We start from the raw sequence: 26526 nt of genomic DNA on the forward strand, positions 1-26526 counted from the left end.
TTTTGATTTGGGCTCGGGTCTCAGAGCAGCTTGTCGCAATTAGTGATGTCAGCAGGGAGAGAAACAACTACGTTTGTTTCAAAGGGCATGCATAGTCATCCCATGAGTTCACTCTTTCCTCGTATTTCTCAAGGAAGTCGGAACAAGGCAATAGTGCAGTAAGGTTTGTTTGGGGCAGAGGCGGACATCGGTGGTTCCCACACATGTCAAAAAAATCTGGATTATAGCTAAGCACTCATGTAAAATAAAGTGAAACCTAACCTTAACCTAATAAACATATGTAATGTAAATGATAACAGAAGTGTAGAGCTTTTATCGGTCTAGAAAGACTTGAAATTAAGTGCTGACGAAACAAAGATCAGGGTTCAGATGTCATCTACGAAGTTAACTCTATATAAGCCAAAGATGGAATATAAGGCCCATTTACTATTAGTACTGTTGTCACGGTGCTAAAATTTCAAACTGAATTTTGATATTAAGGAATACAGTTGATACTGATTCTGATACCACAATGGTAAAAAACACTCTTTCTTTAGACAAAAAAAGAATGTGATTTTCAACATTAAATGGTAGTACTTTCTTTTGTATTCGCATCTGGCCTTACATCTGTGTAATCCCTTATGGTGCGATCACACCGGGGCATCAAGGACGCGCTGGACGCCTCTAGTTGGACGCCTTTGAATTTGAGGGCAGACACCTCCGACACGTGTATTTGACACTCTGGATGAGCATCCAAATGACGTGCGTCAACAGCAACTTCATTACTCTAGCCTATAGGCGGGCAAATATTTTACTGCTCCAAAGTTGTGATAACTTACCAGACACACCGAGCTCCTCACTGATCGTCCTCCAGGTAAGGTCCTATTTATCCCGGCCTTTATAATCTGCCAACATCACATAATAAAGTTGTGGGCACTGGCAAACGGCAATCACAAGGCTGCCCTCCATTCTCTGTGTTTGTGGCTCCCGGTCTTCCGAATAATGACGTCGCTTTGTCACTGGAGCGTGGTCTCTGATTGGTTGACACTGCGCGTCGAACACCAAAAAGTTCAACTTTTTCAACTTTTGAACACGCGTCTTGAGCGTCCGACACATCAACTCATCAATGCCAGATTCACGCTGGAAGACGCGCCACAAAAACGCAGGATGCCCAAGATGCACGTCCACCATAGACTTTGAATGTAAACTGGACGCCCCTGATCCCCCAGTGTGAACGCACCATTATTGATTCAGATAGGTTCCATAGTGGTCCATGGGTGTATACTAGTTTATGTGGTCTTATACTTGTTCTGATACAGCTGTTCTACAGTTATTCAGGAAAGGTTCATTTCTGTCTGGTGAATGGGACTTTTTTAATATCGATGCCTGCTCAAATGAGTATCAAGTTTCAATACTAGTTTCAGGATCAATTAGTATACAAATACTCATTCCTCATTCCTGGTGAAATTTGTTCTTTAAAATGACTTTCTTTAAAATTACCTTTATTTCATCTAATTTTTGGCTGCACTTTCTTACACCTGCATGCTGTCACTGCAAATAGACCGTCACTAATAAATATCCATGGAAACCTTTGAAAAATGATCTCCAGAAACCCTGCGGAGTGCTAAATAAAAAGTAGCTGCTTCCGTATTCCCCCACTCTATATGGCATTTACTGCTGCTTGAAGATTGATAACTAGCTTTAAGAGCAGTGACAGCCCTGCGCCTAAGCACTACACCTGTTTGGACCATAGAAGCGTCTTAACAGCTTTGTTTAAGACACTGCATCCTCTGCTCCATCCATCTGCACTATTTTACATCTCATTTCATGCTGCTCTAGTTTTGGTTCTTCGTGCACTTAGCTCTCTCTCTTTCAGAGCCAAGTTTCCCTTCCTCTTTCTCCTCCTCCCTTTTTTGGGGCTGCGTAGGTATCCCATGCAGAGGCCATCTGTCTTCCCTCCCATAATGCTTAGGGTGGAGTGCACTTTAGCTTCCCCTCCCTCTCTCCTTTTCTCTCTTCCTCCTGGTCCCTGCGTGCTTACTGTAAAATAAACAGAACGCATTGCGGCCAGGCTAAAGTTTCTCTCACTGCTTTGACAGAAGGCCATAGCTGAGACACTGAGATAGACAAACGGAGGACGGGAGCAGTTGCGGTGTCGCGTCAGGTAACGCAGATATGTGGAGTATGCTAGCGAGCAGCAGGCTGCAGACACGTGTGTGCATATATCAAAACAGTGTCACGCATGCCAGACGTGTTGGTTTAACTGGGCCATGCTGGACCAGAGGTTCATGTAGGCACCTGTTACACTCGCTCCACTAATGAAGTATGTTTGGGTTGATGCTGTTGTATCATTGGGTCAGGTCTGGACTGTCAGGATAGTAAGGCTGTTGAAAGAAGGCAGCAAGAGACATTTACTTGTCTTTCACCTAAAAACATTTTTTTCCTTTTGTGTTTTTTTATTGAATTGCATTTAGAGTTTCTTTTAAACTATGTCCCAGTGTAGCAGCACTGTTTTTTGAAACAACAACCATGTAGAACTATAAATGTTTAACTCAGCATTTAACCCCCTTTTCTAAGCCAAATCTAAACACTCAAACCTCTCATGAGCTCACTGCACATGCACAACCATGTGTGAGATCATCCTTATTTTCTGCCTATGCAGTTTTTTAAATGCAACCACTAAAGTAAGTGTATAACTTACAACAGTCACATCTCAGTTTGTGTCCAGAGCCTGAACAAATAGAGACCCATACAAGTGTGTCTTATTCTCAGTATATGGACAGGCCTCATGTGAAAGAACCTCCAGAATTCACTCACTGAGCTGCAGAGGCTGCACTAGCACTGAGTCATGATTGGTGCAGGTGCTGGGGTTTAGGTAGTGATCAATCAGATCATACAGAGGCATATTAGGCTTATACCAGCAGCACTGAACTAGCAACCCAAAGAAGAGACTCATGTGAGGCTCAATGTGCTTTCTGATGGGATAAAACACCAAATTATAACAAAAACAACTTGGCGGTCCAAACTTATTTCTTGCTCTCTTAATCGTTTCCAAGCATCCTATTTTGCAACTTTGGGCGTCACTGCTATCAACAACTAGCCAGATAACAGCAGACAGCATCTTAAACTTATCTTTGATCTTCGATCTTATTTTGACTTTAAGATCTGTTCAAACATTATATCTGTACTGAGCAAAAACACATTTTACTCAAGTACATAAATGCACCAATAATAAACAATAAGATATTTTTTCAGTAAGAGTCTTGTGCATGATACTCCGAGAACAGTGCATGACTTATGTGTGAAAAAACACGAGTTACACAGGCTTTATTCACATTTGATACACAAACACATGTACTATGCTCTGATGACTTTACATGGGTTGACCTCTGACCTTTCAGTGACTATTTACATTTCCCTTTGCAGTAACAAAGCTAAATAAAACAGAAGTGGAAGCCCTTATTAGTTCATGGTCGTTCTAACATAGGCTCTCATTGCAGCAGGCTTTGCAGTGCACTGTTTAAGCTGTGCCTAGCAGCCTTCTTCCCAGTGGGGGAGAGCCAGGGTTAGAGCCAAATGGCTGATTTTCCCCTCTGCTGCTTTCTGATCTGGAACCACAGCTGCTTGTTGTCACCTTTCCTCTGCCACCCCTCAAATGGCACCAAGTTGTACATGAATAATTAGAAAACATGTGGAAACCTTAAGTAGGACTAGTAGGGTTCAACAATTTTTATTTTCAATTTCATAAATGTGACCTGTCCCCAGACATGAGGTAACACTTAAGAATGAGACACACTTGTATGTGTCTCTATCTGCAGGTTTAGGCTGTAGTGCCTTATAGTACCTGTTTAAAACTCTAACAGCACAGATTGCATAGACTATATCAGTTTTATTTCCCCAAAGCCAAAGGGAATTTTAAAAACACTGGTTATTTTATGACATTGTAATGTTTATCTTTATTATTTATTTAGCTCCTTATAATAGCATGCAGCTTTCACATTGTTTTTCTTCCAATGGTTTTGAATTCACACCAGGAGTAACACAAAGCCAGATCATCTTACAGCCAGAGCAATGCGACAAAACGAGTCATAGATTTGGTCGTGTTGTGTGCAAAGAGCGAGAGAAACAGGAAAACCCGGGATATTATTGCACAGCATGAAACTACTCTACACAATCCAGCGTGCACTTATGCCCGCTTCCCCAACAACCCCGTCTCGCACTCGCACACATGGTCACACACCCGCCTTATTTTGGGACAGTGAAAGCGTGTGAGTGTATGTGCGCAATCACCCAAATTACAGGGGACCCAGCGGAGACCGGGCCTCCCTCTGTACACTCCTCACTGGGCCTGGAGAGCATTGCTGTGGTCTACCGATCACTGCCATGCCAGAGGCTGAAAATACCAGCCAGAGACACACTTTTATAAGCCCCACTCTGTACACCCGCGACGAGGTACAAAGTGGAAGTTTATGACACCCAAATATAGCAATAACTGCTGCCGCACAACAGAAACCAAAGCAAAATGTTGAATATGAATGAACTTGCACACACACACTCTGAATCCGACTTGCATTTCCACACACCTGACACTTATTTGGCCTTTTTCCATGAAAATATTGTTCCTCTGGCTATAACCCTCCACAATGCGGCATAAAACGTATTTTATCTCCATGGAGAATGTTCTGATGTATAGTTTTAACTTCCCATTTCCATGCAACTGCCATGCCACTTCCAGATACTGTAGCTTCAAAGAGTTGAGTTGCATATGGGATGTTTGAGTATTTTTCTCTAAAACATAGTTAACATCATTATATGCAACATTTTCCTAAAAATGTTATCTACTTTTGTCTTGTTTTTTTAATTTTGGTGAAGTTTTTTTTATTTTACTTCCTGGTTGGAGACTGACAGCAGATATGACACATGTATAGGTCAGTCCATAATCTTTACCTAGCAACCCTAATGCAAACCAGAGTCAAAACTTTTCTAAATGACATAGTAGTTATGACTAAGCAAATAGATGCCGACACCATTACTTTTTTAATGTTTAAAATGTTTTCCTTGTTTCTATTTTAGATGGAGTTTTCTGTGTTGATAACATAGGCAGAGGGATTCTGTTTTAGTACTCACCGCAACTTCCTGTATTTTTGTGCTGTTCTGCTCAACCTTTTTTCCACAAACTGCTACTTAGCTTAAGTCAAACTTTGATAAATATTGACCACAGGTACTATCCACCAAGCCAAGTCAGAATGAGAAGAACATGAAACCCTGGCATATGGACTGTGACTTTCAGGCATGAGCATCAACGACCGCACTTCGCAATTAATTCTTAACCAGAGTTGTAAATTTAAATGTAGTGTTTAAACGTGACCCCGCCTGATTCAGTGACTCATTTTGGTGTGACAGTTTCAGTGACTCATTTTGGTGTGACAGATCCAAGTATAACATGTTATTAGGGCTTTATTCCTGGTTGGTAATCTGACATATTGTATCACTTTCCGTTTAGCTACTACTTTTTCCTCATGAAGATGTGGTTATATACTTGTAATTAAGACTTATCTGCAGATTGAAGGATGAGAGTGACCTAAAGCAGACTTCATACTTGTCTCAGAAGTCTAAACTAAGTAGTGTATGGCCTTTTCAGTTCAACTGCCCAAACATCTGCTAGAGAGAGAACAATGCTCATTTTAAATAACACCGTATTTGACTATTGACCTTTTTCAGATACTTTTATTGTGAAGTAAGTAACTTTGCACATAGTACAGTTTTAAGACTTTACTATGTGCAAAGTTTTAGATCACTCGCGAAAAAATGGAAAATGGCTTTAAGCAGTACATTTTCAGAAGCCTGTAATCAATACAAGCGTGCATGGAGCTTTGTTTTAACACAATCTGACCATTAAGAGCTGACTTAGTTGGAACTCCAACAGTTGAGCTAATTTGTGCTGTTAAACAAATCCCTCTCAAATAACAATACAGTCACAAGCTAGCTAGCATTAGCCAGCAGTTTTTTTCAGTTGGTCAGTCTCACCTTTTGTTGAAAATCAAACTACTACGGCAGGATCATGAATGCTCGGATTGATCACAGGCTCCTTAAAAAAATGTGCTCTTTAAATGCATTTTTTCTTAAGTTTTCAGACGATTTTACAACTTTTTGGCAATGTTTGCTAATTTGTGCATCATTGTGTCACCATGATAACTGCTAAACATTCTACCATACACATACATGCAGAACACCCTCAGCATGATGTCACGGCAATTCAAAACTCTTGTGATGTGCACGTTGTTCTGTATCTTGTCTTAATGTGCTGAGCCGATATATGCTTCTGTTTACCTTTTAGGATTAGGATGTTATTTAGTTAGAAGGTACAGTATGTAACCTTACAGAAGTGGCACATTGCAGGTGTGAGTGCATAAAAAGTTAAAGCCATACTCCAGTACATTCTGCCACAGTAGGCCAAAGGAACAATATTTCCATGCAAAGCATTTCAGTGCAATAAACAGTCAAAATGGAAAAAAACAACAACAACAACAACAACATGCTTTTACTCTAGTATATTTTTGGCTAAAAAGTTAAATACTGTACTATTCTAGGATAGCTCATCTCTTATAATAATCATTTACCAAATGGTTGCCATGGCTGTAATAGTTAAAAGTTCAAACTCTGGTTAACACATTGCATGGGGTCTAAAGGCTCCTCAGACAGAGACCTGCCGCTGTGCTTCAGTCACATTAAGAGGCTTATAAAAAGAGCCAGTCAAACATCACTGGTGCTTTTGTTTCATCTGCTTCCAGCTCCTCTGCCCGCCCGCGCAGAGGGTGCTACGCTAATTAGCACGAGCCCCAGTGCCCCAGCCTGAGTGTCCTGTGCTGACTGCATGGGGCCTATTAAGAAAGCAGCTATTTCACAAGGCAGGAAAAAACAGGTCTGAAGCGATTATGGCGGTTAATGCAGCCGCTGTGAAGCACTAGAGCCAGATGATGGATGAGACGCAGCAGTGAACTGTGTGCCAACTACAAATGCAATAGGAAGTTATTTTGGAAAGTGTTAGCTATGTTTTTTTAAAAAAACAAAACATTTATTTATCAATGCCAATAGTGTTTTTAGGGATAGGATGAGATACGAGATTGGGTCCATGGTAACGAGAAAAGATGAGATTTAATAATAAATAAAAATCCTTGTATATAAATTGTGCAATTCAGTCTTCAGTTTTGGCCTAACAATAAATAAATTTTAAAAAATCGTCAAAAACATGCCTGGAGTTCTGTTTTGTTTCATTCACACATTTGATACACAAACCCTACATATTTAGAGAGTTCTTCTCTCAAATGGAAAACAATGTTCCACCTTGTGATATCATGTGGTAATACAGGAAGTGCCCTACTAAACTCCATGGAACTGGAGTTCTGGAGTTGCCAATCTCTATCGAACTAAAGGTAAAAGGAGGTGTTAACTTGAAAACTACTAAGAGTAACTCAAACATGTGTGAATGAAACAAAACACAACTCCAGGTATGTTTTTGAGGAGGTAACAGCATAACATGGGTTAAAGCTCACAAGAGTCAATTTTATATAATATAGGAGCTTTAGCATAATTCTTACAAATTGCGCATTTCTATTTCCTTTTTTTCCTTATAGTTTTAAATTTATTTTATTTTATATTTTTGTTGCCATTATAGTACTTCTTTTTGCAACTATAAGAGATGCAACAGCACTTAATCTTTTTATGTCCATGTGTAAATACGTGGAAAAAATTCTCAATCTTGTAGCAGTTTTATCTTATGATTTTTTGTGACGCGAGATCTTGAGGCATGAGATCTTGTCCCATCCCTGTTGTTTTTTATTACATTTTTTTTTAATAGTACCAAACTACAATTTGTATTCCAGCTGTGTCTCCTGCTATACATTTCAGACAGACTTACCTTGAAGCCAATGATTCATCTGTTCTGTTTTCTTCATTATGACTTCATTATGACATTTATATAAATTAACCATATTCCCCTGCCTTTTCTCTTTTTCATATTCTTTACTGCATAAAATACAACTAAATCATATAACATCCTAAAGTAGATGTGTTTTTAGAGGTTTGTGAAGTCCTGGGCTCTGCAGTATCCCATTTGATGCACCTATTTCCAAAGGACACCAGGATATATTCCTGCGTGTTACATCTTCCCCAGACTCAAATTCCAGGCCTTAAATGGACTTGTCTTCAATGAGATAGATATGTTTAATGCCATACTGTGGAACAGTCTAGGTAAAGCAATAACATCTCTGTGGAGACAAGCAAGTAACAGACCCTTCACCAGAAAGTGCACCATGAACTATAGCCATGCAACACATCAGCTATTAATTTGGCGTTTCAAAATACTTCAGAGCAGCTGACTCCAAGCTATCAAAGGTAAAGTAGAGGAGACAGTACTGGAGATAGACCCATATATCAGGTGTACACTTTTTAGCATATTGGCTGTTGGCCTTAAATCTCCAGCAGAAGGCATCTTGGCTGACGAAAAGCATTATTTGAACACTTAAGTATGAGGTGAACTACACAGAATGTATCTACATTCCTCTCTTAAAGGGTTAGTGGTAAAATGTAGTAGTACATTTAAATGACATAATATGCTCAACTGTCAGGTCAGGAGGTACTGGTCATTTGAAGTGATGAAGTTTAGGAGTAGGGATTTTTTTTAAGTTAAGGTTAGGAAAATGTTTTTAGTTAGTTAGCAGAAGTAAGAAAACAAATGTGCTGCCTACACCTTACACTCTTAATTTACACCATTAAAAAAAAAACAAAAAAAACACATATCAATCAGTACACAACATAAAGCATAAAAAGGTGCCAAACAAGCAGCACGAAGTCTAATGTGCTATTATAAGTTATGAGATATTTTAACATCTACAATAATACAACTTTTCCTCTTTTTTTTTGGTGCAGGTGTGGGCAGCAGCCAGGTCACTGTCCCCGAGAAGATCAACGCGGTTCTGGGCAGGAACATCACTCTGAGCTGCCGGATTGAGGTGGGCTCCAATCTGAGTCTGACCCAGAGCTCATGGGAACGCCGGCTCCCCACGGGCACCGCCACCCTGGCAGTGTTCAACCCTGAGTACGGAACATCAGTGTCACCGGAGTATTCGCGCCGCGTGTCCTTCGTGTCCCCCTCAGTACGTGACGCAACCATCGTCCTGGAGCGGGTAGGCTTCGATGACATCGGCTCTTACACGTGCAAAGTGGCCACCTTCCCCCTGGGCAACACGCAAGCATCCACCTATGTGAATATATTGGGTAAGCACTGGGGTTGCAAGATTAATCACAATCAAACTTGGAATTTGAACGGGTGTAATTAGCAAATCATAAAGGCTGCTATTATTGGAACTACCCTGGCTGTGTCTAAATGTCCACCCTAGCCCCTAACCCCTCATTCACTACATAGTCCTGCACTCTTTAGTGGGCTCTATAGAGTCTTATTCACAGAGCGATTTGGACACAGATGAGTTGAATGAGTCTCAGGACTCTGGCCTCTGGGTGAAAAAAGTTCAAAGGCTAAATTCTAAACTTGATTTCTGTCATAAATAATGATGAGATTTGACTGCTGTACAAGTATTTATGAACTACTAATAACCCTACAAGTTTTTGTCAAGGTGGATCTCAAGTAAACAGACTTTTTTTTTTTATCTGACATGTGGAAATGATTACTTTTATTATTATATTTTAACAGCTCAAGCTAAGGTAAGCAGCTAATGCTAGCAACTTTACTCAGTAGCAGTTTATTTAAGAGTGTTTTATTCATAATCAGGATCAACAGTACGATAAACCAGTACTTCTATCTGCTTCATTCAGTCGTGTCCAGTTAAAGACCTGTCTTTGTTTACTATTGTTTTTTCCGACTCTCGCAATGCATCGTGGTCTATATGGACCAGTCTAGTGACTGATGAGTTTACTTTCCAAGGTACATTGTGCAAAATTTTGAGTGCACTACTTTTTCACCATTCAGACAGCACTAAAAATGACATGACTCTGGAACAGTGTTCTAACTAGAGAATAGTGTGTACATTGAGACAGCCCATAATTTACAACAACAAAATCTCCAAAATGTTTTATTCTGCATAAAAACACTAACCCTGTAGTTTAGATCTGTACAAACATGGTCTGAAATGTGTCTCTTGTTAGGGATGGACGGCAATATTGGTGATATGTGAGGATTTTTCACAGATATCGTATTGGTCTGATATTGAAAATTTTGACGATATTTTTTCTGCATTTCTGAAGTCTCTCTGCCCATCTGTCAGTCCTCAGTGCATCAGTGAGCAAAAATATGAATTTATATTCCACATAAATATATTTTTTATTACAGAAGTAAAACATTTTTTATATCAGCAAATACAATTCTTGGATATTGGTATTGGTTCCAAATTGGTTCCTTGTATTAGTTTGTCAGTTCAAGTTTTAGTCTTTTTGTCAATTCTTCTGTGTTTAAAATTTGAACTTTTAGTAGGATCTTATTATTAAAACATTAATCGCAAATCTTGTCGTAAAAATTGCAATTGGATATTTTTCCCAAATCGTTCTCCCGAGCGAATGCGTCTTTGGAATAATATTGACTTGGGTGTGCCGTCGCGCTGCTTTTAGAATGTATGTTTTTCCAACACGGGAAAAATAGTAGGTTTTAATTTGAGTAACCACTGGGTAAATAAATGTCCTTGCACCTGACTTTCCAATGACTACCTGGACTGAAGCCATAAACACTTTAAGGAGATGTGTGCTATGTCAGCCCAGTTAAAATCAGTGGAAAATGTGCTCTATCACTTTCCTTTAATCATGTTTATTGAGGTTATATTCAAGACATCATTTAGACATGGCCCCGGAGAGCTGCTTGTGTCCTGAGCTGACTGAATGAACTTCAGGTCACTTTCATCCCTGGTCACAGGTCACATTGGTGGGAAGAAAACTTTGAAAATGTATTTAGTTACAGAATACTGAATCCCTGTATTGAAATTTGAAAAAGTATTGTTACATGGGCCAATCAGTCTATGTCAAAACATGAGATATAATTACAAACAGCTATATTTTTGGTTTGTTCAGCATTCATTTATGTCTAATTTAAGAAAGACAAATCACATATGCCTTACCACAAGAGCTGTGTTTTCTTTAGTCTCTCCAATACTGTCCAGTTTGAAGCCAAAATTGCATTATGAAGTCACGCCATTTATGCCTTTTAATTTGAAAGAGAATGAAAGAGTAACTGTACCAGCATACAGTACATATTCTGAATATGTAGTTAAAGTATATGTACTCATAGGCCTGTCACCATAACAAGTTTTGAAGTGTGATATGAAGTTGAGACCAAACTATAAAGTAGAATTATTTTGCATCTGTAATGAGTCATAGAAGTTCATGATTCAAACCTCTACAGCTCAAATCTCATTGTAATACAGAAAAATAACCAAACACTTCCCATTCGTGCAAAGGCGATATAGTCGTTATCATGACCGGCCTATGTATTCAGCTAATTCCCAACATTGGTAATGGAACTATGGTTCTCAAACAATAGTGTGCAGCCTTACAGTTGTACTCAGGATTGAAAACTAGTTCAGTCATGGTTTGCTCTTTGCTCTATTGGTTTAGAGAATACTGTACAGGAATTGCTTGTAGACCAAATGAGGCCAATCAAAGCTAGCAGCTATAGCAACTAATTATGGGCCCGAGTACCACATTTGGAATAGACTGTAGACCGAGTGTGCTGTATCATAGCAACTGAAGGGCCAATCAGGAGCAGGGGTGTTGAAGGTCCTTTGTGTACACAGCTGGTTTGGCACGGAAAAGACGGTTAGCAAGGTTGCTAATCAAACCTGTTACTAACTCGAGGATCATGTCGAGCGGGTTAATACAAACATTTTAAGGTCAAAATAATTATCCTAACAGCAGCAGTTACAGAGAGAGGGGCCATGCTTTTTCAATAGAAAGTGAATTGGAGACAAAATTGATGGAATCAAATTGCGCCTATGCTCACTTCCTGTATACAGTCTATGGAATTGCTTTAGGTTTGGAGACTGTGGTGACTTGTAAAAAGCATATATTTTACATTCATCTTCAGAGGAGAAAAATATTTCTTGTGAAGCTAACATCATAATCCCAACAGAGCAGGTGGACGAGCTTTTATAGATCCTGTCTGTCTGAACAGATCCTCCAGAGTTCTAATGAAGAACCCTAATGTGTGTGTTGTATTGTCTCACAGCATTATGCATTTAAACATGTGCCGTACTGACCAATGAAAATGAGCTGGAAATAGATCATACAAATTAGGACAGACATCAAGGATTGAATGGAGCCCGGCTCGGAGCCGAGTCTGACTTCTACCTAAGCCTCATTCATTTAAGTGCACAGTACGGTAAACAATGATGTTTTTGTTTGTTTGTCAGCCAAGCTTGCCGACAGAAATTTGGGGGCCTCTAATATAAATGAACAGGAATTCCAATTCCAGACCCCTAACAGACCCCCTCCCCCCACTAGTGAAACTTTGTCTTCTGTCTTAATGTCGACGTGAGATTGTGTCTAGCTTTGGTCCTACCCAGCCCAGTCCACTTCTGTATGGCCTGGTTCCATTTTTCATACTGCTGCTTTTCATTCTTTAAAATATAGTCAAAACTAATGGAAATATATCTCACTTCCTCAGGGTTTTGGAGCACCAGAAATAATAAATACAATCTTTAGCCTGATCAAACGATGCAATAGTAATACAAATTTACATAGACAACTTGTATTTTGATCGATGTTGGCAACTGGAGTGAAGAGTAAAGCCCAGGGGATCTGAAGATCTGCACTGGTCAGCATGTGTCTGAAGCCCTAAGTGGGTGGACTGGAGAGAGAAGAGCAGAATGCAGTAGAGTTTGAGGATCCCAAAGACACACTGGGGCTCCTATAACTAATGAGAACTACCTTAAATGCTGCAAAGTGTGGAGAAATATTGACAAAAATAAAAGTAATCAATTTGTTTTTCATTTAAAGGATCTCAGATGGGTTTTTGTTTTCTGAAGAAGCTTTATTGGTACTTTTCTGTCTGAAAAATTGTTCTTAGTTGTGCATAGAAAAAAAATATGGAGATGGTCATTGTCAAATTTTGATATAGTATTGTTCCACTTTCAAGGCTCAAAGCACTTTACATCAAGAAACCATTCACCCATTCTTACACCAGTGTTCACAGACACTGGGGGCGAAGTGGGTTAAGTGTCTTGCCCAAAGACACAATAACAGCATTCATTTGTGGGACCTGGATTCGCACGTGGGTCAGTGGATCTGACCTCTCTACCTACCATTGATGGTTTATGTCGAGAGTGGCATTCATATATATGTGTGTGTGTGTGTGTGTGTGTGTGTGCGTTTGTGTATGTCAAACTAAGCCCACTGCATTCTGTCTGTATCTAATTATAAAGCATTTTATTGTCAGGGAAGTGCATGTTCGCATGCTAGTTGTAACCGTACCAACCGTACCGTAACCGCAAAACTCTGCTGTGGTCTCTGAAAATGAAAAGCGCTTATAAACTCATCATGGTGAATAATTAGGATGCCCAGAATGCATAACATTGTTTTAGACAGGTTCAGGTACAGAGCCTTTAAAAACAAATTATAATATGAACTTTGGCTGTGCAAATAATAAAAATTCAATTGTTTCACATTCTCAGTTTAGGTCTTTTTAATGGGGAGGTCTACAGCCAGTCCTCTGTCAGTAAAAGTATGTGGTTTGGAGCAGACACACGACTTTGGAGGAAGAAATTAGTTTTTGTTTTTACTTCAAATCCACTGACTAAACAAAAAAGTCAAATTTTAGCCATTTTTATTCGTTTTTAATAAGGAAATAAAGTAGGATTGCAAATAAAGATTAATATGGGGCATGTTTGCCATATTGCCCAACCCTAGTATGAACCACATCCCTTTATTTTGTTATCAACCTTGTGCAGCCTTTTGAATGGTTACTAAAATCAATGAGTCGCTCACATTTTAAAACTCTAAAATAATTAATTTGAACATTACCTTGTACACCCTCTACATCCCACCTCCTGCTTATTCTCAGAGGTGGTTTCTTCAGAATAACATAACTCAAGTAGAAGTACAAAGTAGTGGTTCAAGAAATGACTCAAGTAAGAGTAAAAAAGTGTTTGGGAAAACTACTACTCAAGTAGGAGTAGCTTAAAGAGTAACTGTCGGGGTGTAACATCTGATTTAGATTTTTGGTGAATGTGACAAAACATGAAATAAATCATAAAATGTGGCATTTTCTTTTTTTAAATGTGTACTTTATTCAAATTATAAAGAGTACACCTCCACACATCACAACATTTATAACACCACTGTTTCCAGAATATCCATCTTCAATACAGCAGTTGTGTTTATACAAGGTATTATAACTTTTTTTTTTTTTTTTTAAGAAAACAAAACTAGTGAACAATAACATAACATTGTAGCATGAACCAGGGTGTAAAAGATCCTGTCATTTCGTCTCTCACTGGGGCACACTTATACAAGGTAAGGAACTGAAAATTTAAATAAATAGAAAATTTAAGACTGCATGGGCATCCTCTGTCGGCCCTACACAAAGTCCACAAAGGTCTGCTTTGTCTAATGTATTGTAGCCACTGTTTAGCCACTTCCAACCTAACCGATGCAGTCACTTTCTCCATATTATAGATGTTAAGCATAACATCTACCCATTCTTCCACCCTAGGAAGCAGATCTGTTCGCTATCTTCTTGTGATTGCCTTTTTACTAGCCAATAGCATTATTATCATCATTTTATAATAAAATGTGGTATTTTCAAAGAGCCACAAAAATTTGCCAAAATAAATCATATCTGAAGGAGCAGGAAACACAAATATTCCTAATCATTTCATATTGTTAAGTCACTTTAGACTTACTCAGGCTGACAGTAGCGTAGAGTGTTTCTCCACAGATCCGAAGGTTGGTGGTTCAAATCCCACTATCAACATAAACATCACTGGTTAAGCCAGTGCTTCTCAATTATTTTCTATCATGCCCCCCCTATAAAGAAGAAAAAATGTCGCGCCCCCCCCCCCCCCAAAATATCAAATTAAAACAAGTAGTTTAGCAATTTGGTACGCCACCTTATGATGCTAACAGTGCTCGCTGGTTTAAGTGACATTCTCAAAGCAGGATGCTTGTTGGCAATATTTGGCACGTTTACGCTGAAAAAACTCCAGCGTATTATCAGCGTGACTGAGGTGTAATGAGGTGTCTTAACTTATTTGGCTTCATACTGTCCGCTGCCACAGCAGACACCAGTCTGTCCTCGTGTCCCACTGAAGTCACGGTGAAGCCAAGTGCTCGATACACTTTATCAGACTTCCTCGTCTTACTTTTCGGGTGCGTCTCATCACCTCCGTTCTCTCCGCCTTTCTTTTCATCCCTGTTAAAATGTTTTCCATAGTGTCTCTTTAGCAAATGTTCGCTCTCTCCTGTTCTTTGCTGTGTGCGCGCTGCGTACGCGCTGTCTACAGTATCTACAGTGTCATACGCGGAGTCATACCCCCCCGGCATTGCCCCACTATTTGAGAACCACTGGGTTAAGCAGACAAATCCACTGACCGACATGTTGGCAGTGTGATTCCAGCTTGCACAGATAAACGGTCCTTGAGAAAAACACTTAACCCACCTTGTCCCCAGTGTCTGTGTACACTGGTGTATGAATGTGTGTGTGAATGAATGTTCAGTGCTTTGAGCCTTGAAGGTGGAAAAACACTGCATAAAAATGTGACCTTTTACCATTTAAACACAGTGGGAAGAAGAACCACAACTTTCACTCAAGTAAGAGTACTGTTACTTCAATAAACATACTACTGAAGTAGGAGTAAAAGTATGTTGCTAGAAGAGTACTCTACTATTTCTTTACAGAGTTACTCAAGTAAATGTAGCTGAGTAAATGTGAGTAAATGTTCCTCTGGTTATTCCTGGAGGTGTATTACAGCCAGATGGAACGTCACCATTGTGATACCTATGGGTAATTCTACTATATGCTGTTTCCCAGGCACAGTGGCTTGTTTATGTCTACCCCGGAGCTGTAACTACATATTTCACAAGACACAAGCGCGCAGACACAAAGAAACAAAGGGCTCTGCGACAAAACAAGCCATCACTGAAACAATATACAGCTAGAATACTCCTATGTCCCGTATACAGGAGACTACACTCTGAGCTGATGTTTACCCTGAGGTCTGCCAAAGAGGTCAACTCCACTCTGTGTCCTTTGAAATCAGCTCAATAAACACAATGTAAAGGAGTAAACACTTAAATCTTAGGCACGACAATGGAATATTATCTGTAGTGGGGTTAGAGAGATGGAGGTACAAGGAGTAATATAAATGGAAACGAAAAGCTATGATGTATATCTTAAATCTGGAGTCGACTGAAGAAATTCTTGGTTGACTAAATTCTTGGTTCTGTGCTTAAAAAATTGTCCAGTTGTCTGGTACCAAAAAACAGTGTTTTTTTTTTCAGTACCAGTACTTACCAAACCTTTTTTTGGTCAGTTCCTACTTGGAACCAAGTTTTGGTGAAACTGTTCAGTCACTCACAAAACTCCAACTTCCTCCAAAATGAGGTAAACGAACATCATCGCCCAAATTAATTCACTGAACAATAAAGACTACAGACCTATTTTATCGATCAGTATTTTTGCATCTTTCCATTTTTGCACAGTAAAACTCTAAGACTCAAAAATATAAATCCCTGCTATAATCAAAATGTGCCTAATCATTGTGCATAGATCATTCTGTACTACCAATACAACACCTGTACCATAGTGCTGTGTTATCTAAGTATTTCATAGGTATTTTAACTCACTACCGCTACTACTACTATTACTACTACTACTATTAATTCTCCTTTTTCTATTACTACTACTACTACTACTGTTCCTCGTACTACTACTACTCGTACTACTATTACTACTACTATTACTTCTCCTACTACTACTACTACTACTGCTACTACTACTAGGCAAGAATCCAGGAAATCACATTGCAGGATTTATTATGAATTTATTGGTAAATTCCTCATTAAAATAAGTATTTGGTCACCTACAAACAAGCAAGATTTATGGTTCTTACAGACTTGTAACTTTTTCTTTACCTATATTAATGGCACCTGTTTGAACTCGTTATCAGTATAAAAGACACCTGTCCACAAACTCAAACAGTCTCCAAACTCCACTATGGCCAAGACCAGAGCTGTCAAAGGACACCAAATACAAAATTGTAGACCTGCACCAGGCCGGGAAGACTGAATCTGCAATAGGTAAGCAGCTTGGTGTGAAGAAATCAACTGTGGGAGCAATTATTAGAAAATGGAAGACATACAAGAGCACTGATAATCTCCCTCGATCTGGGGCTCCACGCAAGATGTCACTCCGTGGGGTCAAAATGGTCACAAGAACGGTGAGCAGAAATCCCAGACACACATGGGGGGACCTAAATTCTTTAAAAATCAGATGATATGATTTTCTGGATTTTTAAATCTCATTTTGTCTCTCATAGTTGTAGTGTACCTATGAAGAAAATAGCAGGACTCTCTCATCTTTTTAAGTGGGAGAACTTGCACAGTTGGTGGCTGACTAAATACTTTATTGCCCCACTGTACATGTCCTTGTGCCTTGTGAGATCTAGGTGTAGACCAGTGTGTTATTCCAGGGGCTGTAGAGCAGAGGGCAGCAGCGGCAGGAAGGAAGCCGTCAGGAAGGCATCGCTCGAGCTGGGAACACTTACAATGACCTTTTGTTTGAAAGCGCTGACAGGTCAATAAGAAATCTACTGAAAAACAATCCACTCTATTCAAAATCACTACGGCTTCACCCAATTAGTGACAGCATCCATGTTATTGATACGTCTATTAAAGGGAATCCATCAGTCAGGTCAGGCTCTTCACATTTGTCTTTGGGTTAGCAACACACAAACATCACTACGTGAGGAAAGGTCTGCCTGAAGTGACCAAAAGTGACAAACGTGAAAATCTACTGACAATATTGTACACGAAAACATGGTAATTGCTCAGAAATGTGCTTGTGATTCTATTACGCAAATACACTCACCTAAAGGATTATTAGGAACACCTGTTCAGTTACTCCTTAATGCAATTATCTAATCAACCAATCACATGGCAGTTGCTTCAATGCATTTAGGGGTGTGGCCCTGGTCAAGACAATCTCCTGAACTCCAAACTGAATGCCAGAATGGGAAAGAAAGGTGATTTAAGCAATTTTGAGCGTGGCATGGTTGTTGGTGCCAGACGGGCCGGTCTGAGTATTGTGTTCACAATCTGCTCAGTTACTGGGATTTTCACGCACAACCATTTCTAGGGTTTACAAAGAATGGTGTGAAAAGGGAAAAACATCCACTATGCGGCAGTCCTGTGGGCGAAAATGAGGTCAGAGGAGAATGGGCCGAGTGATTCAAGCTGATAGAAGAGAAACGTTGACTGAAATAACCACTCGTTACAACCGAGGAATGCAGCAAAGCATTTGTGAAGCCACAACACGCACAACCTTGAGGCGGATGGGCTACAACAGCAGGAGACCCTACCGGGTACCACTCATCTCCACTACAAATAGGAAAAAGAGGCTACAATTTGCACGAGCTCACCAAAATTGGACAGTTGAAGACTGGAAAAATGTTGCCTGGTCTGATGAGTCTCGATTTCTGTTGAGACATTCAAATGGTAGAGTCAGAATTTGGCGTAAACAGAATGAGAACATGGATCCATCATGCCTTGTTACCACTGTGCAGGCTGGTGGTGGTGTAATGGTGTGGGGGATGTTGTCTTGGCACACTTTAGGTCCCTTAGTGCCAATTGGGCATCGTTTAAATGCCACGGGCTACCTGAACATTGTTTCTGACCATGTCCATCCCTTCATGACCACCATGTACCCATCCTCTGGCTACTTCCAGCAGGATAATGCACCATGTCATAAAGCTCGAATCATTTCAAATTGGTTTCTTGAACATGACAATGAGTTCACTGTACTACAATGGCCCCCACAGTCACCAGATCTCAACCCGATAGAGCATCTTTGGGATGTGGTGGAACGGGAGCTTCGTACCCTGGATGTGCATCCCACAAATCTCCATCCACTGCAAGATGCTATCCTATCAATATGGGCCAACATTTCTAAAGAATGCTTTCAGCACCTTGTTGAATCAATGCCACGTAGAATTAAGGCAGTTCTGAAGGCGAAAGGGGGTCAAACACCGTATTAGTATGGTGTTCCTAATGATCCTTTAGGTGAGTGTAGAACAAAATGAACCATGGCTTCGCTCATTGATTCTGCAGAAATCCTCCATGTTTTTTAGTCCCCTCTTTCTTTCTTTTTTCTTCGTAAGCAGCCATTTTTGTTTGATACGGAGGGACCATGCGCCTGCACCTGTCAATGAGACCCATCTGAACTGGGGGAGGTCCACGGGTGACCAGACTCACGTCTTAATGAAGTCATACTGGAGAAGTGTGTGTTCTGGATCCCAGGCAAATATCTCCCTCCTCTGATGTTAGTTAAGAAGTTTTGTGCATTTTATAAAATTCTAGAAATAAACTCCCAAACAGTAAATCAATATAAAGTAGTCAAAATTTATAAAAAAAAGAAAAAAAAAAAAAGCAAAACTTCCATTTAAAACCCACATCATCTTTTGCCAGTGAAAAGCATGTCACTGCCAAAACCAAACGTAAGCTGTTCTATCTACCCAATTTACTGCAATAATTTTGGTCCAACATTTAAAACAATGTTAAGTGTGTGGTGTTTCCAGTAAGCAAATGTTCATTTCCTCTTTCACTCAAATGCAGCACTGACCTCCATTGTGACTCATGTTTCTATGCTGTTGGCTGTGGTTGGAAAATCCCATAAATGCATGAGTGTGTTGACAAGTGAAGAATGCCCATAGAACGTGTTTGTGTGTGTGTGTGTGTGTGTGTGCTGGCCTTGGTGTCAGCTCCTATAGGACAACTGTTTTGGACCTTAACTCTTTGAGATGTGCATGAGCTGACTTTGAGTGACAGGTGTGTGTCTGAGTTCAGGACATCTGCTGTTTTAAGAACCCTGCAGTGGTTTGGATCAGCTCAGTTTTTCTAACTCCTCCTCCACCTGGATGTGTGGTCAGAAAAAATAACAGCACAGTGGCCAGAAAAATGCTTTCCTTGTGTGGTGATGATGACATACTCTACCGGTCAAATAATTGGACCATAGCCTGTATAAAGAAGTGGACTAAGGGAGTGTGGCGTCACCCATAGCGTTCGGCTCCAGTCAAATGAAGCTCATCAAGGCTAGCAGTTACAGGGGAGAATTTGGAGCCCAGTTCCATATTTGGAATTCTGTCCGTGATTAACATAGCAACGAAAGAGCCAATCCAGAGCGAGGCTGTTGAAGGTTATGCCATTTCCCACCTGAACCACTGATTTAGCAGGGAGTGGGTGCTTAGCAACGCTGCCAATCAAACCTTTTGCTAACGCTAGCAGGAGTGACCTTGGGGAAAGAAGGTGTCTGATTTGTATGTTACTAATGTTCATATCTTGATTTACAGTCACAATAGCAAAATTAAATGTTGCCCTCTGCTGGCAACAGTGGGTAGTGAAGCATTTTGAAAGATCAAATTAGCAGCATTGTTATTCTCAAAATAACGCTAATAGAATGCTAGAGATAGATACTGTAATGAGGCAATTCAAGCACTGGAATGATCTGGTGAAGGTGAAAACACTGCCCACTTTCAGTGCTAGGATGAAACAAAAAAGCCATAGATTTGCCAGTTATCTAGGAAATTACTAGAACATGGTCAGATGAAGTTTCCCACCGTTAGAACTGCTGAGAACCAAAGCACTGGATTAATCATGTATATTTGGTCAAGCAGATAAGTTAAACCAATAGCTCCATGTAATCATTAACATTTTCTGATACCATTGTACTGTGCAGACTGGAATGCACTACACATCTACTGACATTTTTTTTTTCTAATGACATTTGAACTATTCACCATACTAAAATGTAAAACTCGATTTTTATACTAAGGAAGAGATTTGACACTCAATACCGATTCCGATCCATAGTGGTCCATGGGTGTATACTAGTCTATTTGGTCTTCTACTTGCTCTGATACAACATCATTCTAAAGCTATTCAGGAAAGGTTCATTTCTGTCCTGTGAATGGGAGTTTTTTTTAGCATTGGCATCTGCTCAAATGAGTATCTAGTTTTGATACCAGTGTTAGTATTGGTTAGTGTCTGATTGTCCCTAATCTGAGCATAAACAGTTCCAACAACATTGTACATCTAGTCCTGTAATTTTACCAGACCAAAGTTGTCGTATATTGCAAAAATATCTTTTCTCCTCTGGTGCATTGCTCTAGCTCTGCTCTCTCACTCAGCCTTGTCCAGGCCCCTGTTTTTGGGGTTCCCCAGGCTGACGTCAGAGGCGGGCGGTGCAGGACCAGGGCCGCCACTTCGTTGATGGAAAATCATTACCCCCCCTGCCCTCCAGCCCCTCCCTCCTCCTCCTGTTCCTGACAGCAGCTCTAACTCAACACATCGCCGTAGTTACTGTGTACTCAGCAGACGTGGGTGGGGTAGATGCAGACTGTAAGAGTAATGGTACTTTTAAATAATGTTACACAAGTACAAATTAAAAAGGATTCAAATACCCAAGAAAAGGCAAAAATGATGGTGTATGATAAAAAACTACTTTGACTTACTGGCTGAGGTGGCACATCACCTATGATACCATGGAAACAGAAAGTTAAAACCATACTTTGGAACACTGGAGATATATAAGCCATACTGCAGAAGACTATAGGCAAAGGAACATCCGTCACTGATCATGTGGTTTGTATGAGACAGATGAATGTTATGGATGTTTGAGTATTATTGCACTGTAAATACTGTCCTGTGCACCTTTCCCCTCTTTCCTTTTAAAGTATTGCAGATGGAGATGACCTTCCTAAACTAGAATCTGGTACACGCATCTCTGCCATTTTGTGACTGTACATTGTCCTGTTAAAATAAAGAAGGCCATTTAAGAGTCATGTTTGTGGACATGCTAGCCCGCTCACAGTAAATAATGCTTTTATTTTAGCCTATTTTTTGGCTAAAAGGTTACACAGTGGGGCAATTTTTAGTGCTTGCATAAGAAAACAATAGATTTTAAGGTGATTTGGGGAAGAAAGGTCAATTTATTGCAGTCGTGATGAGATTTTTTTTTTTTTTTTTTAAATCTAAATTCATCCACAAGCGTTCACCTTTGCTTTAAGTCTGAAATATTATAAATATTATAGGACATACTACATAAAAATGTACTTCATAGTCTTGTTCACTAATTGCAAAAAGTAACCAACCTGAGAGTAGTACTAGTTCTGGTTACCCATATGGAACTACAAACTTTTCCTGGAAGTTTCCCTCAAAAAACTTAGCAAAATAATTGTAACTGAGTAAATATAACTCATTACCACCCACCCATGCATGATACCCAGCCAGTCTGCCTCCTCTGCCTCCTCCTCAAATAGACCAACTACTGTTTATAGTTCTCGGGACAGGAGGGGCAAAAGCGCTGAAGAATGCACCCAGCGGCCCCACCCCTGCGCTGGCTACAAGAGACACCAACCCGGGGTATTTATAGAAAACCCTCTGTGCCAAGAAGACATTTAATTTCAGTGCCAGAGCTCCAATGAGCAGAGAGGTGGGAGAGGACCTGGGGTTACGGGCTGGTCTGGTGCTCTCTGGGACATAAAACTGTCACTAGAGCAGTTAAGTGGGCTGCTTTTAGGGTGGAGGAGGTGGAGGGCTCTAGGACACAAGAACACGTTTGCATACACACTGATAGGAAGCTGAAGTCATTAAGGAAACATTGTATAGTAATGGTGGCTGTGAGATTAATATATATATATTATACTTTATGTATGACCTGTATGTTTTTGTGGGTGCCAATGTGGCACGATTATGTCATAATGTACTTGGAACATACATGGACGTGGAGTGTTACGCTATGTGCATTTTGTACCAAGACGTGCAAGACGTGTGTTTCTTAAGAAAGACAAGCATGCTGACTTTGTCTTCAGTGAACCCAGATAACATGTACATGTCTATATATTCCAAGCTAATTATTAAGAGAATGTGACGTGTGCTACTTGTATATAGAGCACACTTTGGAGATGTAAAATCAGGAGATGTGTCGAATCAGTTTGAATGATGCCTGTGCCAGAATAAAGAACCTGGTTTATGGATCTACTTGAGCCTACTGGATTTTTATTTGCGGTGTGCCTCCGGGTAAAGCTGACAGTTTGGTGACCCTCGACGTGATACTGTGAATCCTGGAGGCACAGGCGAATCATCTCCTCCGCAGAACGCCAAAGAAAGACATCGCAAAAGAACACGAGATCTCCAGAAAGTCGGTACGACAGAGGCCTTTTTCTTAGAATTTCTGTCAATTGGTTTAATGCTAAATTAATGTGATGTGTTCTTGGGACGTTGTGTGAAATTAATTGCGTTCTAATTTTATACTATATAAAATTTGTAATTATTTCCGTGTTTATGGCTTAGCACGAAGAGAGAAAAAAGCACTGGAATTAATAAGTAGCAAGTTTAGACTTTGATCGGGTAAAGTGTGATTAGAAAAAAAGTTAATCATTTCCGTGTTTATGACTTAGCACGAAGAGAGAACTAGTTTTATAAAAAATACACTTAGTGTACTTTTGTGTGTTTAGTGTACTTTACACTAAAAATAAAACAAAACTTTTAATCAAGTTTAATATAAAATGTGGTACCCAAAAAACTATATGTAACGCTAGCAGCAATTTTTATCAACATGATAAGATCTCAAGGAAACGAACCTGTCCAAAAGAGTTACACCCAGAATGGACATGAATTATCTTGCCATTGTAAAATTGATCAAGGGTCAATAATTCAGATTGGCATTATATACAAGCCCTGTAACACAGAAGCATTAATAGATGGAATTGGCTTAACAGATTTAACTAAACCGCAACCTATTTACCTCGGTATGACATGAATTAGTACTAGTGAAAATAGTCTGTTTGATATCCAATTGATATAAAAACAAAATTGGCACTCTTATGGAAAAAGTTACGCTTACTATTGGAGCAGTTTCCGAAACAAAATACACACAAGAAACAAGATTAGAGGCTATAATTAAAAAACTAAAAAATGAAATGGTGAAAGAAATTATTGAAAAAGCCAGAAATATAAGCAAAAACCAGTGTCCGTCAAATTTAGCAAATATCACTAAAAATATTAAAAGATCTAAAAGAAGAAGGGAAGTGTTATTTACACTTTGGCTGCATTTATTGCTATCTTTTAAACTTTAGGATCCGTATTGGTCATGGTTACATTGTTGTGTTTGCATTTGACAGGGAACGCTAAGGTCATGACCTTAAATCCTCCTGTTTCAGCTTCTAGCTCAAGTTGGGATGTTGAAACACAAAATAGAGAAGACAGTTGAAATGATTAAATTAGGATAAAATTGGATGGCATTTATTAGTGACTGTATCTTGTTGTGGCCAGATGGGGTATAGTTCTTATAAAGTGTTATTCATATAAATAAATTTACTAAATAAATAAGAATTTAGAAAACAGTTGATATCATTAGATATTATTAGAAGATATAGATAATTGCTTAATAAATGTCAAATAAAACTGTTATTAAGAAAATACTAAGCTTGTTAAATTTATAAAATAAATAATAATGAATAAATAAAATTAAGAAAATATTAAGATTGTTAATTTAAAAAAAAACAAAAACAAATAAAATAAATAATCTCAATTAAGAACTATAATAAGGCAATGCTGGCTCCTAGATAGATTTCGCACGCTATCTAAGTAAACTGTTTATTAAATAGTGACTTATTCTATAAAAATCATAGACTCTACGTCTTGAATACAATCAAAGAAAAATGTGGAAGTGGAAAAATGTCCAAGCTTTCCTGGATGTTGCCATCAAAGTGCTCAGGGAGACCCAGTTCCGTCCTCCTGGCTCTGAGGAGATGACCACCCTGCCTGTTGTTCTGAAGGATCTGACCACCAGCATTGCTAATGTTCTTCGCACCACCATCCAAGTTGTCTATGACAGCATGGAGTACTACTACAATGCTTTTGTGGACACCTTTAGCACCGTGGAGCTGCGCATGCCAATCAGAGATGTGATGACCTTTGGTCAAATCATCGACAATGTCGAAATAACTGACAAAGGCATCTCTGACCAATGGTGGACGCCGTGAACAACATGGAGAGCCTGGATACTATGCTGGTCAAGATCAGTAAGACCCTGAAAGCAGTTGTAGACAAAACTCAAGAGTTTGTTGATTCCATCAAGTCTGACTATCTGGATGGTCTTTTGGCCAATGTGAACGCAGCATACAGATGAATGGTGACCACTGTGAAGGACCTTGCAGACCGAGTGTCCACCCTGGATATGGAACAGCTGAACCCTGTCTTTGAGTCTGTTGTAGATATGTTTATTTACGTCATCGACCAGTTCAATGTGACCGTGCACAGCACTGTGCAACAAGTGTCCGAGGAGGCTCAGAGATATGTGAAAACCAGCAATGGCCACCTGGAGATTGAGCTGCCTCTCCCTTGCTTCAGTGAGGAGCCCAAACAAACATTACCACCACCTCACACAAAGAAGGAGACTGAAGAACAGGAAAAAAGTTGGGACTAGCTACTGTGAAGTTGCAATTGCAGAAATACCAAACTGAACTTAAAGAAGAAAGCAGTCAAACACCTAACTGCTGATGTTTTTCCACAATTTGGGATTCCACAAGTCATAAGTCAAGGAGTTGTGAACGAATAAATGCCACTGTCAAGAGAAAACTTGTGAAGGATGAAGAAAGTCGATCAAATCCGGACATCGCTGGACACTGTGACCCTGAGGAGCAACCCCGACCACCTGCTACCACTGGGGCTCCGGAGAAGGAGGAGAAAAGGGGGAGAAGAAGACGAAGGAAAAGAGAAGAAGACGAAGGAAAAGGAGAGTATAGGCCATATTTTTTGAAAAATGTTTTGAAAATTTTCCATGTGTTTTCTTGATTATGCTAATTATGCTAATTTCTGTTGCTCTAGTGTGTTGGTACATTCCCCTTATCCATGGAAGTATTGAGAATGGCCTCGGACAGCCAACAATCAAAACGACAAGCCTCGATAAAACCAAGTTGGGAAACCAATAATACAGGTAAGAGACAATGGGCACTGAAAAGAGTAAAGAGAGGGACACCAAAACTTGAAAAATATTGTTATAAGGGACGAACTTGCAACATACTATTCAGTCTACAGTATGTGAAGTGCTAGACTGTGTGCGAGATGTACCTGCTATAGATCATGCATTAAATGTACAAATTGTCTGTAAGGACACATATCTGACCAAAAATAATGTTTACGATGATAAAGCTATAGAGATCGCCAGAGTTATAACCAGCACCAATGGACAATATAATAAAGAGAAAGATACTTTTGAAATTGACTTACAACATAGAATTACTTTAACAAAAAATAGGAAAATTATGCTTCTTA

General features: G+C 39.6%; 1 protein-coding gene across 1 annotated transcript in view; it reads left to right on the forward strand.

Annotated features, from left to right (window-relative positions):
* nectin3a (nectin cell adhesion molecule 3a) overlaps positions 1–26526 on the forward strand; it is an 82728-nt gene that overhangs the window by 24460 nt on the left and 31742 nt on the right. The window contains exon 2 of the mRNA XM_055225914.1: positions 8908–9255. Coding sequence (XP_055081889.1) covers positions 8908–9255 — 348 coding nt within the window. The remainder of the gene's footprint in view (positions 1–8907; positions 9256–26526) is intronic.

This window comes from Periophthalmus magnuspinnatus, chromosome 13 (assembly GCF_009829125.3).
Source record: "Periophthalmus magnuspinnatus isolate fPerMag1 chromosome 13, fPerMag1.2.pri, whole genome shotgun sequence".
NCBI lineage: Eukaryota > Metazoa > Chordata > Actinopteri > Gobiiformes > Gobiidae > Periophthalmus > Periophthalmus magnuspinnatus.